The sequence below is a fragment of the Chelonia mydas genome, chromosome 16 (assembly GCF_015237465.2).
Source record: "Chelonia mydas isolate rCheMyd1 chromosome 16, rCheMyd1.pri.v2, whole genome shotgun sequence".
In the NCBI taxonomy this organism is placed as follows: domain Eukaryota; kingdom Metazoa; phylum Chordata; order Testudines; family Cheloniidae; genus Chelonia; species Chelonia mydas.
In genome coordinates, this window is record NC_057857.1 from 7,393,485 (window position 1) to 7,407,796 (window position 14,312).

Genomic DNA, 14,312 nt, shown 5'->3' on the forward strand with positions numbered 1-14,312 from the left:
TCTGTGTTATTGAATCTGCTGTATGGATTGCTATGGGGTGATGGTGGATAGAGACACTTGGACTGTGAGCAGAGAGACTTGTGGTCTGTTCCTGGCTCTGTCACTGACTTGCTGTGTGACCCTGGGGAAGTCACTTTGCCTCTTTCTCCTCCTACCCTCTGTCTGTCACGTCTATTTCGACGGTAACCTCTTTGGGGCTGGGACTCTGTCTCACTATGTGGATGCACAGCACCTGCACGGTGGGGTCCCGATCTCAGTTGGCACCTCTAGGCACTACCACAGTATGAATGTTAAACATGCTAAGGTAAGAGCTGGATGACTTAATTTGCAACTGCAGCCGTTACTCGGCTTGAGTGGGGGCTGGGGGTTTCTATGGAGCTGATCAGCTCTGTAGCTGGCGGTTTGGCTACATGATTTCACAGCTGGCATATTTCACAGTCTTGCTTGGCTGCGTCTGTAACCGTGCTACCAGCAAGAGAAGCCACCTGTAGCAAACACTGGGTGTCTAATCTGCGAATGTCATTTATGCTCAGCTTAATTCTGTAACAATGGGGGCAGTCGGGGTGATTTACGAGTAATTTGGGGTCCTGCTGTCTGTCAGCAGTGGGGCTTCTTCTCATCTTGGCATTTTTTTTTAAATGCTGGTGCTGGATGGACATCACTGGAGACTGAAGTCCTCTCGAGCAGCTACATCCCTGGCTGCAGCCGTGTGTGCTCCCCCATCATTGCCCTTCCTCAGGAGTTGGCGTTGAATCTCTTCCCTGCACCATCTAATCGTAGACCAACCAGGATCCCGGTCACTGCTGAATGTGATGGTTTTTGAGATCTAAACTGGCAGAAATACCCAGGCTCGTTAGGAATTCATCGGCTGGATTCCTAGTGGTGTGGACAAACAGCACTAGCGTAGAAGATTCCTAGGGCACTGCCTACCCTCCAATTGTATTTTCTCTCCCTTCCTTTCCAGTCTGACTTCTGCTTTGCTGAAACGCTTCGATTTGAAGCATGGATTCTCAGCCTGGGGGTTGTGAACAGACTTCAGGGGGTCGTGACCACCCTCCCCTTTCTTTATGGCTAGATGGGGAGGGAGGGAGACCCCAAAGGTTTTTGCTCTTGCAATGTGGGGTCATGGCTTAGAAAAGGCAGAGACCCACTGTTTTTTAAAGTCCAAACAACTTCATGAGCTTGATTCTAAATGTTGTTTCAAATGCATTTCCATTATCGGCATGGTAGCCTTGGCCCACTCTTAATTGTTCGTGGGGGAATCTGGCTCTTCTTGGGCTCCATATTACCCTGTGGTTGCTGTCCCTTCTTGGGGACATAAAGATCCGATGTAGCCACAGTGGAGTTGATGTGGCCCTCGCTGCCCCAGCCACAGGGTTGAACCTTCCGCTTCTCCGCTCGCTGGCTGCTGGCATTGCAAACGTTTTGCTCAAACTGTTGTTAACTGTCGTGCTCACCAAACCACATTGTTTGCCCCGCTTCCTGCATTAAAATGACTGGGTAGAATTCATGCAGAGTCCAGATTATTTGGAAACTGGACCCATGAACCATACAAACCACCTAGCGTTGGTTCAAGAAGTGAGACTATTCAGGTCTGAAGCCAACATTTTTGTCCATTGCCTGGATTAAGCGACCGGGCCTGGGATGGCGAGGATTTCACAGCAGAGTGCCCTGGCTTTTGCTGCTCTTCTTGGCAGTAGCAATTAAACTCTTTCCTGAAGTCACAAAGTAGCTTGCCCAAGGCCACAGTCCTTGCTGGGGAAGGGACAGGACAGTGTGCATATGGGACAGGGACAGGAACATACGTGACAGGACAGTGTGCATACGTGACAGGACAGTGTGCATATGTGACAGGGACATACGTGACAGGACAGTGTGCATACGTGACAGGGACATACGTGACAGGGACAGGACAGCGTGCATTCATGACAAGGACAGGGACATACGTGACAGGACAGTGTGCATTCATGACAAGGACAGGGACAGACGAGACAGGACAGCGTGCCTACGTGCACACGCGTGCCTGCTGGGCCAGCTCTCGATGCTCGGGCAGTGACACAGCCGCAGGTGCTTTGCCCGTGGAATGCAGTTGTCTGGTGCCTGTTCCCACTCCCAGAGCAAAGGGCTGTGGGACCTCAGCCCTACTCGTCCCCTTGCTTTCCGTCTGACACATGATCTGCTCCCCATGGGCAACTGCGTTACCGCCGGGCATGCTGTGCTGACGCCTTGCAATGGTCCTGCCCTCTCTCCGGCAGGAGTGTTGCCAGTCTCGCTGATGTTGCAGGAACCTTTCCTCACCTCTTGCTTGGACCTTCCCATGGCTCATTTTGTAGCACATGGGACACAAGCTTTTTGAGAGGAACCATTTTGTCATCAATTGTAATTTCCAGGTAGCAGTTCAGTGCCCCTAGAGAGAGTCTCTCTGAACTGGCAAAAGGGCTGTGGCCAATCACAGAAAAGAGAGCTGTGTTTCTCCAGCACGAGATGGGGGGTAAGGGGGGTGATACCTATTCATGGGGTCCTCACGCTTTTCTTGTCATCGCCTGCAAAGCTCCTTTCTGGGATATGAAAAACCTGCTGTGGGAATGGCTGTGGTCATGTTAGACTGAGGGCACCAGAGGGAAAGCTAGATTCCAGACGTGCCTGGGAATATAGCAGCATCCTTTTGGACGGTGCAATGCCAAGCTCAATAGGAGAGTGAGGAGAAAGGCAGTTAACCCAAACCCTTTGCTCTGATAGTTACCTTTAGCTGGGTGGAGCTGAGGTTGTAGGTGGATATGTGGCTGGGGAAATATTAATTAGAAATAACGTCCCACCCCCTTAAGACGTACTTCACTATTTAATCCACGAGGCAGTATTTTGAGTCCTTCTATCTCCCGAAATTCAGAGGTCATTCTGGAATAAGCCCATCTTTGGCTGAGACTATTTCAGTGATTCTTACAGCTCAGTGACACTTCTCCGGGCAGGAAGATTACAGCCACAAGCTGTTCCTAAGCATGATCGTTCTCCTCCTGAAAGCTCTTTCAAAGGGCTGTTAGCTGTGGGGGACCATGTTCCTGTGGCCTCCAGTACAGCTCTGAGCACCTTGCCAATGGCTAATGGTGTGAGCGGCACTCTGGTGGGAGGATGCGTTAAACATTTAGTGTCTGTCTCTTTCCTTTTTCCCCCTCCCCCCATGCAGATGAAGTGAACTTGCTGGACAAACTGACTTCCTCCCCCCAGGACTTCAGCAATATTTCCCTCAGTTATGACGAAGCCAACTGCAGTGTCTTGGAGGTTGGGCAGTACTCCACCCTCAGCATCCCCACCCTGGAGGCCTTTGGGGACAGGTAGGCTGATTTCCCAGAGGTTCTTAAAATTGGACTCCCTGCACGCCTGGTGATTTGGCCTTTAAAAGCCTCATTCCTCCCTCACCTCCCCTTCTTGGGGTACATCGCCATTGCCGCTGGGGTTGGGCATGGCAGCTCGTGTAGACGTACCCCTGCAAATAGAAGGGAAGAAGCCATGGCATGGGCTTCAGCCCCAGCTGCACAGGTGAATACCTACCCCAGGGGGACAGGTGGGCTTGTGTTGCCTGTACTACGGCTTCCTTAATTCTGGCACTTCATTACTTTTCCGTGCTTGACTTTGCCATCTGCATAATGTTCTTTGAACTTAGTTTTTATGTGTCAAATTCTATATAACGAATGAACGATAGGTTTATTACACCAGATGCTACCGGATGCTGTGGCTTGCTTCCCTCTCCTAGGTTTGCAGATGAGCTGAGCGTGTTGCTGAAACTTAGGTATTCTCTGAAGGAGGAGACCAGCCTCTTGACGATCCTCAGTCATCGTAGCCATGTGCTGTTCCAGATCAGGATTAACCCCCTTGCCTTGGTCTTTGTCACCACTAGGAGGCGACATTATGAGTAAGTTCCACCTGAGCTCTCTTCTTTCTCTACCCCAAAACGTGGGAGGATGGGGGGAGTTTCCAAAAGCAGGCAGTGAAGCTGAGCCTGCTGAATACTTAGCTGTGGGTGCAAAGGGGTAACTGCCTGGGCAAGCCAGGTCTCAAGCATGAAGCTATCCGTTAATGCTAGAGCTGCTATGTGTTTTTTGCTGGTTTTTTGATTGCACCCACATATCCATCCACTGCACTCTCAGATGCCTGTCTGAAAATGTAGAACTGTGGTCTTTTGCATATGGAGACATGCTCTCGTTCAGTGGGTTTCAAACTTTTTTTTACTGGTGACCCCTTTCACATCGCAAGCCTGAGTGCGACCCCCCTCTAATAAATTAAACACACTTTTTAATGTACTTAACACCGTTACAAATGCTGGAGGCAAGCGGGGTTGGGGTGGAAGTTGGCGGCTCGCGACCCCCCTGTCTGAGAAGCCCTGCTCTAGCTCAAGCCATGAGAGAAATTAGTTGGCAGGTGTGAAGGTTCTCAGGGTGCCCGGGACTGAGTCACCTTGTTACCCCCTGCCTCCAGCATGAAGGAGTCTTGCTTGCGTTTCACTGGGTGGCAGCACCCCAGTCCTGGAGTCCCTTTGAAGTGTTTCCCCGTGATATCCAGCCCTAGCCTGCTCACGGAAATCTCAGGTCTGCTGTCCCACAAGAAGCCGTATACATACCAGCCAGGAAGATTCAGTTCTGTTCCAGCATTTTGCTTAATATCACCGCTCTTAGATATAATGAAAACAAGAATACATTTATTATCAAAGATTCCAGATTCAAGTGATACTGGAAACAAAGGGTTACATAAAAAACAAAATCATAACATGCTTTCTAGAGACTAGTTGGCTGAGATCCCGTTTTCATGAATGTAAATGCACTGCCCATTTATTCCTCTGTACATAGGGTGACCAGATGTCCTGATTTTATAGGGACAGTCCTGATTTTTGGGTCTTTTTCTTATATAGGCTCCTATTATCCCTCACCCTCGTCCCGATTTTTCACACTTGCTGTCTGGTCACCCTATACGTACATGATAAGGAGTGTCTTCTTTGTTGTCTTCTTACACCCCCACAGCATTCATTGTCTGTCCTCAAAGACAGGATAACTACCCGTGGCTTGGCTTTCCTGCATGCTGCTTCCCTTTCGACTTTGCATCTCTTCGCTGACATAAATCCGTTGTGTTAGCTTACAATGCGTAAATTGCATCCTGAGAGAGAGAGAGGTGAATAAACTTCTCTTGTCTGACGGAAAACCTGTTTTTTCACCTCTGCTGCTGACTCATACCTTGTTATGGGCTGTAAGATCATATTTTCAGTATATGTATGTAACTCCTTACACAGTATCTATATATACATTTCACAACAATATCAATGACCAGTGTGACCCTGGCTTTCATTTAAGACCTTATATGACATTCTTTGGTGAACCAGAATGTACAGACCAGAATCAAGACATTCCTGGAACCCCCTCGCTAGTTGGCATTAAGAGCTTCTTAGAACGCAGCAGGGAAGAAGGTTGGTGATGCAACAAAACTCAGGGTCTTTAATATTTATCAAGTGTGTGGCAGGCAGGGCCGCTGCGGCTGGTCATATCCCCTCAAAGTTCTCCAAGGGTCTGTCCCTGCTGACATCTGAGGCAGGGCTCCTCCGATTGCAAAGCAGCATCTCTGCTACTTGTACCAAACAAGAGTCAGTCGTCTGATACCCTTTTCCACTGCTTGGGCTGTTGAAGGGTGAGCTCACTGCAACTTACTGATGCAGGTGAGTTGACAGTCCAGGGCCTGTGCATTAGTCACACATCCGCTAAGGTGAAGGCTGCTTTGGCAGATTTTCTAGGTTAAGTGGAAGGGTGTGGGCCTGGTTTTGCCGTAGAGCGTTGGATACTATCCTCCTGCCGGTTGTGGCTGCGATAGGACATTTCTTCCACCGCCCCCCCCCCCCCCCCGAACATCGTTCTGGGGAGACAGCATGTTAATGCTCGCTCCTTCTGTTCATGGAGCAGAGTCCCCCTCGGAGAAACGGGGTTACTCCCCCCATCCACCCTGTCCGGGTTGGAAATTGTTTGGCGGGAGGAAGCGTAGTCGCCGGGATGTACGGCTGAGCTGTTGGTCTCAGGCCCCGGCTGCACTCGGGGTGCGATCCCCCTGCTCGTGCGCACATGCTTGCACTAGATCTTAGTGAGCTGGCAGAAGCGTAAATAGCAGCGTAGCCGCAGTAGCACAGGGAGTGACAGTGGAGGTACGTGCCGAGTATGAACCAGGTTTACACCCGGGACAGCTAAGCCGCTACCCAGGCTGCCGCAGCCACCCTGCTTTTATACTCACGCTAGCTTGATGAGAGCTAGTGCGCGCATCTGTACGCGAGCAGGGGAATCACACCCCTAGCTCCTAGTGTAGACGTAGCCTAAAAGCCTCCAGCGGTGGCTAGTTCGTCACATGGGGCAGAAGAGAGAATCTCTTGGGGGATACAAATATTTGAGTTCGGTCTCTCTGGCCACGCTTCAGTCGGCATCGCGAGGCAGGCCTTTGATACTGTTCTTCACCTGGGAAGCCTCTTACAGGTCCAGATGCCAGTGATTCCCCCCCAGGCTAATGCTTCACAGGTTTGAAATGTTGTGGTTGGAGGAAGAAAATAATTTGCAGCGAATCCAGGCTACCGTGCTACGCGGATGGTTCATGTGTGATGGATAGACCCCACCCACCTCCGTATGGCAACTTGAGTGCTTTGGTATTGGCCTAGCAATCGTTATGTTCATTCTGGACTGAAATCACACTCTGACCTGGTCATTTGGGAGGGATTGTGGCCTAGTGGCTAGAGGAGTCAGGAGACCCAAGTTCTATTCCAAACTCTGCCAATAGATGGCTGTGTGGCCTTGGGCAAGTCGCTTCTCTCTGTTACTCAGTTTCCCTGTCTGTAAAAATGGGCATAATGCTGGTGACCACCTTGGTACAGCACTCTGAGATCTGTCGATGAAGGGTGCTGTATAAGAACTTTATGGCATTTAGAATATTTATTATTAAAGGTTGAAAGAAATGGGCATGTTTGTTAAAGACAAGGCTGAGTAGGGACCTAAGTATTCAAATACGCAAAGGATTGTTTTAAAGAGGACAGCGATCAATTGCTCTCCTTGTCCACTGAGGGTAAGACAAGAAGAGAGCAGCTTAGTTGGTAGCAAGGGAAGTTGAGGTTAGATAGTAGGAAAAACTTTTGAACTGTAAGGATAGTTAAACTCCAGGATAGGCTTCCAAGGGAGGTTGTGGAATCCCCATCACTGGACGTTTCCAAGATCACGTTGGACAAACACTTGTCAGGGATGGTCTAGGTTTATTTAAACCTGCCTCAGTATAGGATGATGGACAAGATAATCTCTTGAGTCCCTTCCAGTCCTACGCTTCTATGGTTTTATGATTATTTGTCATGATGTGCATAATGACACATCTGTTTTGCTCATGAAACCCTCAAAGCCTGTTTCAGATCCAAGGATCCTGGCTGAGATCCAGTCCTCTTTCTTCACTCTCCAAGAAAGAGGGAGGCTCCCTTTCTTGCCTGGTCCATGAACGCCTCATAACTGGTTTCCCCAATTATTTCACTGCTGACTGGCAGGCAGGGAGCGTCCAGAGCAGCAGCTGGAGTTGTGTTCCCAGTGACCCGTCCCATTACTGTGACTCCGGATTCAGTCGTGCCTTGGCTCGGGGCTGCAGACGACACAACGGCAAAGTGATGGTTCTAAACAGCCTCATGCGCTGAGTGTGTCGTAAATGTGGCAGGTGGGGGAATCTGCGCAGTGTAAAGCCAGGGGTCGGAGAAATTGGGGTGCGGGAAGTGCCAGCCTAAATAAAAGAGCCAGATGACACAACCTATGACTCGAGGATTGGACCAGAGCCAGGCGGGGACTCCGCAGGCAGCTTGGAAAGGGTCCCTGCACCGTTCAGGTTCAGGGGATGGGATTATCTCTGCCTTGCCAGAGCCAGTCCTGGGTGGAATTTTTAAAGCCTTTGAAAGTCCACACATGCTGCTATCTGCAGTGAGGCAAGATCTGTCCAGAGCCGGCGTTGCTGTTCAAGCTGTGACTGAGCCAGCCTCCCGCCCCCTGCCCTCCTGTCCCCCGTCCGTCCCCCCACCCCAATCCCAGCTGGAAAAGTTGACTCTAAACCAGCTGCAAAACTCCAGGAAAGTGTTGGATAAAGTGGCTGACTGGGAGATAGTCAGTAGAGTGCAGTCAATTCCATTGCTTTGGTGCCCACGTGACGTGTTACCCTGCAGAGGGAGTGGGGCGGGATGAGTGGACGCAGAGGCCTGCTCAGGACAGATGGACATTTGGGAAAGAGGCTGTAACTGACTAGATGGGGGATTTTTCTACAGATTCCCCAATGCACTGGAAAACTACAATATTCCAGCGCTGAGAGACTGCAGTGATGGTGCGTGTCTGTTACAAGGAGAGCTGAGTGACTTTAAAAAAAACAAAAAAAAACAAATAGTTTATTTGCTGAGAAATGCAGTTTCAGTCCATCTGAAACGATATGTGAATTTGATGACCTGATTAGTTTAGGCTGGGAAAAAGGCTGTCAGGGTCAGCTTTAGAAAACCATGTTGTGTCCCTAATGATCCTGAGCCCAGTGGTTAGGGAGACCCACATTCAAATCCCCACTCTGGAGCAGGGATTTGAACTCGGATCTCCTCCCTACCAAGCTCTAGGCTGTTCTGGGGTTGGGTGCGTTCCATCTCTGCTGTGGAAGCTTTTCCATTTTTTTCTGTATAAATATTTACTCGTTGCTGGAGCGGGGACTTAGAATCATAGAAGATTAGCGTTGGAAGAGACCTCAGGAGGTCATCTAGTCCAACCCCCTGCTCAAAGCAGGACCAACACCAACTAAATCATCCCAGCCAGGGCTTTGTCAAGCTGGGCTTTAAAAACCTCTTAGGATGGAGATTCCACCACTTCCCTAGAGAACCCATTCCAGTGCCTCACCATCCTCCTAGTGAAATAGTGTTTCCTAATATCCAACCTAGACCTCCCCCACTGCAACTTGAGACCATTGCTCCTTGTTCTGTCATCTGCCACCACTGAGAACAGCCAAGCTCCATCCTCTTTGGAGCCCCCTGTCACGGAGTCCCTGGGCGATGCTCTGGAACTGCTCCCTACAAAGCCAGTCAGGACTCTGGGGAAGTCTCCTTTCTGTGAGCAGACTGTCTTCAGGACACACAGCTCACACAGCTTCCACCTTCCTGGATCTGACCTCGGAGCGTTCAGCATCCTCTGCTCCTCCGTGCGCTTCCCACAGTGAGTCCACCCAGGCGGGTCCTGGGGAAGCCAGAGGGTCCTGCACCCCAGCTTCGCAGTCAGACGTGACTCTCAGCCAGCCTGTAAAACAGAAGGTTTATTAGATGACAGGAACATGGTCTAACACAGAGCTTGTAGGTGCAGAGAACAGGACCCCTCAGCTGGGTCCATTTTGGGGGCCAGTGAGCCAGACAACCCCGTCTGCACTTCACTCCATGTCCCCAGCCAGCCCCAAACTGAAATTCTCTCCTATCCCTCCTCCTCTGGGCTTTGTCCCTTTCTTGGGCCAGGAGGTCACCTGATTCCTTTGTTCTCCAACCCTTTAGCTCTCACCTTGCAGGGGGGAAGGGCCCAGGCCATCAGTTGCCAGGAAACAGGGTGTCGGCCATTCTCTGTGTCCAGACCCCTGCACACACCTGCCCTCTAGGGCTCTGCAATGATCATACACCCTTATCCCACCACCTAGATACTTAAGAACTGCATAGGGGAAACTGAGGCATCCCCACACTATTCAGAGGAAACATTAAGAACAGTCCCGCTTCGTCACACCGCCCTTCAGGTAGTTGAAGGCTGCTATCAAATCCCCCCTCACTCTTCTCTTCTGCAGACTAAACAAGCCCAGTTCCCTCAGCCTCTCCTCATAAGTCATGTGCCCCAGCCCCCTGATCATTTCCATTGCCCTCCGCTGGACTCTCTCCATTTTGTCCACATCCTTTCTCTACTGAGGGACCCAAAACTGGACGCAATACTCCAGATGTGGCCTCACCAGTACCAAATAGAGGGGAATAATCACTTCTCTCAATCTGCTGGCAATGCTCCTACTAATGCAGCCCAATATGCCGTTAGCCTTCTTGACAACAAGGGCACACTGCTGACTCATATCCAGCTTCCCATCTACTGTAATCCCCAGGTCCTTTTCTGCAGAACTGCTGCTTAACCAGTAGGTCTTCAGTCTGTAGCGGTGCATGGGATTCTTCCTTCCTAAGTGCAGGATTCTACACTTGTCCTTGTTGAACCTCATCAGATTTCTTTTGGTTCAGTCCTCCAATTTGTCTGGGTCACTCTGGACCCTATCCCTACCCTCCAGCGTATCTACCTCTCCCCACAGTTTAGTGTCATCTGTGAACTTGCTGAGGGTGCAATCCACGCCATCCTCCAGATCATTAATAAAGATGTTGAACGAAACCAGCCCCAGGACTGACCCCTGAAGTCAGGTCTCCTCCCTCCAAATCTGTCCTCTGAATCAGGCAGAGAGACTATACAAATCCCCATCTCCTGGGTGAGTGCCTTCATCACTGGGTAGCAGAGTCCTTCTCACTCTCTTTGGCCCAGGGAACAGCCATGTATTTATACAAAGTGGAACAGCTGCAGCGGGCGAGACGGAGAGCAGAATGGCCCATAGGCTGGTGGTTTGGATGCTCACTGGGCAGCGGGGACCTGAGTTTTCAGAACTAAACTGAATATTTTTTTCTGATATTTTTTTCCAGCTTGCTTGCCAAACTGAAAACCCAATTATTTGCCCAGTTCCAAGTAATGGAAGGGTTTGATTTCCATGAGACACTTTCCTTTGGCTTCTAATTATCCAGTGCGTCCAGAGTACTTGGCTGCGAAGCACAACGGGGGTGAGCCTCTGAGGGGGCCTATGCTAATACTGAACGGTGAACCCAGCCCTGCATAAGATGTTGGTTGTTTTGTGTCTGTCTGAGCCTCCTATTCTGTCTTTCTCCTGTCCCCATCCTGGGGCACACAGGTTCCCAGTTTCCATCCTGGGTGATGGGGACTGGCATCAGGTTGCCCTCAGCATCTCCTCCGAGAGACTGGAGCTGCACGTGGACTGTCAGCTGGTGGAGAGCGTGGGCTGGTCCAATTACTTTGGGATGGGAGTCACCATGCAGGGGCTCGTCATTCTTGGAGGCTTGATTGAATCCTTTGAGATTCCCTTTGAGGTGAGAATTTGCTTCTCCTACACACAGACTCTCCTTTTTCAGCCCAAAGGAGCTGTGTAAGCAACTTGTGGGGGGGGGGGCGGGCGCTCTAATGAACAGATGCTGGAATTCCATTTGCTGATGGAACCCCATCTCCTCTCTCGCTGAAAACACCCTGTTTACTTTTATTACACAGGTGATGTGCAGTGCAAAGGCTTCAAAGTACACCGAGGGTTTGCTCCTAGGTCAGAGAAACTGAAACAATGAAATGATGTCAGCTAGCGAGACGGAAACCCCCAATAAAATCCCCTCTAACCCACTCCTTTCTCCACGTGTCCGTTACAGACGTGCCCCCGCATGGCGCGGAGAGGGACTAGTTTTGTACGTCCTCTGAGATGAGTGACTTTTTAAATAAGCTGTGAAGGAAGAGCTTGGTATTCACTCCACACTAATATCCCCCGACAGGATCCGTAAGCCTTTTGACGTAGAAAAGTCCTAATAGCCACGTGTAAGAACTGGCTGTGAATGGAGCTCGAATAAGGGCATCAGGGAACACAGCATCTCATTTCCAGCCAAATCAACACGCTTGTGGCTCCTGAAATTTGGGAGGAGAGAAATCAAACAATACAAAATTGGCACTCTGACACAGCAGCGTTCCTATTGGGGTTTGTCTACGCGGCAAACCGAGGTGTGATCGCTTTACTCTAGCGAGCATCGCTAAAAATAGCAGTAAAGACATAGCTGCGCAAGCCAACCAGTGACTCTGTCTATGAACGCTCATTGCTAGCCTGCAGTGGGGTCCATGTTTTTCATTGCTTTTGGTACCCAGAAAAGCTAGATTAAAGTTAGCGTGCATATATCTACCCAGACTGCTTTCATGCCCCTGATTGCAGCACAGCCATATCCTGAGGGACTCTAAGCTCCTCACTAGCACCTTTCACACCCTCCAGGATGTTTATAATTACCTCCATTTTACAGGGGGATAAACCAAGGCTCCCACAAGTTGAAATGACTTGCCCAAGATCACACATCAAGGTGACAGGATCCTGGAATATAAACCAGAATTCCCCCAGCTACTAGACCATGCTACCTCCCTGGTCAATTGATCCTTGCTTAGACAGTGCAACTTGTTGTGATAAATGAAAGCAGGTGGGGGGAGCTCCCTTTTATATCCAGCCAGTTAGCTATAAAATCCCCCTTAGTAGCTGTTCTCTACTTGCTTTTCCTGTATGTTAACAAGTCTCCCTGCTCTACATAGGTAAAAGGAAGGGAGTGGGCACTTGACCAAAAGAGCAATGGGAAGGCTAGAACTTCTTTAAATTGAGAAAAAACTTCCCCTTTGTCTGTCTGTCTGTCTGTCTGTTCTCGGGGAGAAAGCAGAGAGGAAGCAACTACGCTGTAAAAAGCTTGGGGCCAGGTATGAAAATTCATCTGTATCATGCCTAGAAACTACTCATTTGAAATCCCAGATACGTAAGTAGATCAGGAAATATCTAGGAAGATGCGATTAGGTCTATCTCTTTTTATTTCTTTATGGCTTGTGGACTCCTCTGTGCTAACCCCAAATGCTTTTGTTTGCTTGTAACCTTCAAGCTGGACCTCAAGAAAGTTATTCTTGATGCTTAATCCTTGCAAGTGGTTTTTTTAAAATCTAGCAATAGCCTGAGTTTTCAGATGTATTCTCTTTCTTTTTGTTTTTAATAAAATTTACCTTTTTTTTTAGAACAGGATTGGATTTTTGTGTCCTAAGAGGTTTGTGCCCATGTTGTTTAATTAGCTGGTGGCAACAGCTGATTTCCTTTGTTTTTCTTTCTCAGCTCTTCCCACAAAGGGGGGTGAACGGGTTTGAGGGTACCCCACAGGAAAGAATTCCCAAGTGCGCCTTCCTGGGTTCTCAAAGGGGTTTTGCACTTGGGTGGTGGCAGCATCTACCGATCCAAGGTCAGAGAAAGCTGTAACCCTGGGAGTTTAACACAAGCCTGGAGTGGCCAGTATTCATTTTTAGAATCCTTGCAGGCCCCCACCTTCTGCACTCGGAGTGCCAGAGTGGGGATTCAGCCTTGACACTTGGGCTGTAGAATAACAATATTATTTACCTAGACACAGTGTCTAAAGGGTCCAGGTAGGGATCTGGGCCCCGTTGTGCTAGGCACACTACACGCACGCATTGGAGATACAGTCCCTGCCCCAAAGAGCTTCCCGTCTACGAACACACAGCAGATTACAAGAAGTAACTCTGTTTAGGAAATGCCTAAATTTTATTGGATCCAGGATTATTTTAGGGTCTTTGCACTGAGACCCCCTCCCCAATAACTAACATGCAAACCAGGAACCTGAGGTATCAGATTACAAAAGGCAGCTCTAAGGCTCCTTACCATCTTGCATCATCTGCGCAATGCCCTCCCTCAGTATAGCTCTGTCACCCTTCCCCACCTCTCTTTCACAGCCAATCGCCTGGCCAAACCCTTGGCTTGGAAGGAAGATTTCATCTCATTAAGTTGGCCTCGGGTTGGGGAGATTAACCAACAGCTTTCGCACATTTATCTCCTCTCCGCTTTTATGGCTCCTTGGAGACAGCAGGCGAGAATGACTAAATGGGGCAGGCTTGTATGGAGAGAGATGTTTGCTCTGGACAGTTACGAGGTGCAGAAAAAAGCTGCTTATGGCTTCATGATACTGCAGCTAACAAATCATTGCACCAGTTACACTGGGCTCATGAGACAGGGGAGAGGGAGGAGAGGCTCAGAAGGAGGCTAACAGAGAAGCCCTGTTTGAATTGGTTCAGACTTTAATAATTACAGAATCTTAGCAACTGTGGAGACTCCTGGCTTCTCAAGGCAAGCAGGGCTCTTCCCACTCCCCCACCTGGATGCCCATTTCACCTCTCCCAGTGCCAAGAACCTGGCCCTCAGTGTTGCATTCCCTACAGGCCGTCTCTTCTTCAGATTCCCCTGGCTCTGATGTGCTCTCCCTCCCGCTGGCGCTTTCTCCTCTGCACAGAGCTGTCCCCAGTAAAGGCCAAGGAAGGCAAAGAGCAGCTGTTTGCCCTGCTGTATGGCAGCCAGCTGAGCATTTCAGCAATGGCCTTCTTACACCCCCGCTCTAGCCAAGGATCCGAGTGTGAGGAGTGAGGCCTGGGTGTGGGGAAGGTGGTGTTTGGAGTTACCAGCCA

General features: G+C 49.7%; 1 protein-coding gene across 4 annotated transcripts in view; it reads left to right on the top strand.

Annotated features, from left to right (window-relative positions):
• Positions 1-14,312, top strand: part of COL27A1 (collagen type XXVII alpha 1 chain) — a 249,222-nt gene that overhangs the window by 70,009 nt on the left and 164,901 nt on the right. For all 4 annotated transcript variants that reach the window (XM_043530720.1, XM_037880008.2, XM_043530722.1 and 1 more), the window contains exons 2-4: positions 3,182-3,329; positions 3,749-3,907; positions 10,966-11,161. In XM_043530720.1, coding sequence (XP_043386655.1) covers positions 3,182-3,329; positions 3,749-3,907; positions 10,966-11,161 — 503 coding nt within the window. The remainder of the gene's footprint in view (positions 1-3,181; positions 3,330-3,748; positions 3,908-10,965; positions 11,162-14,312) is intronic.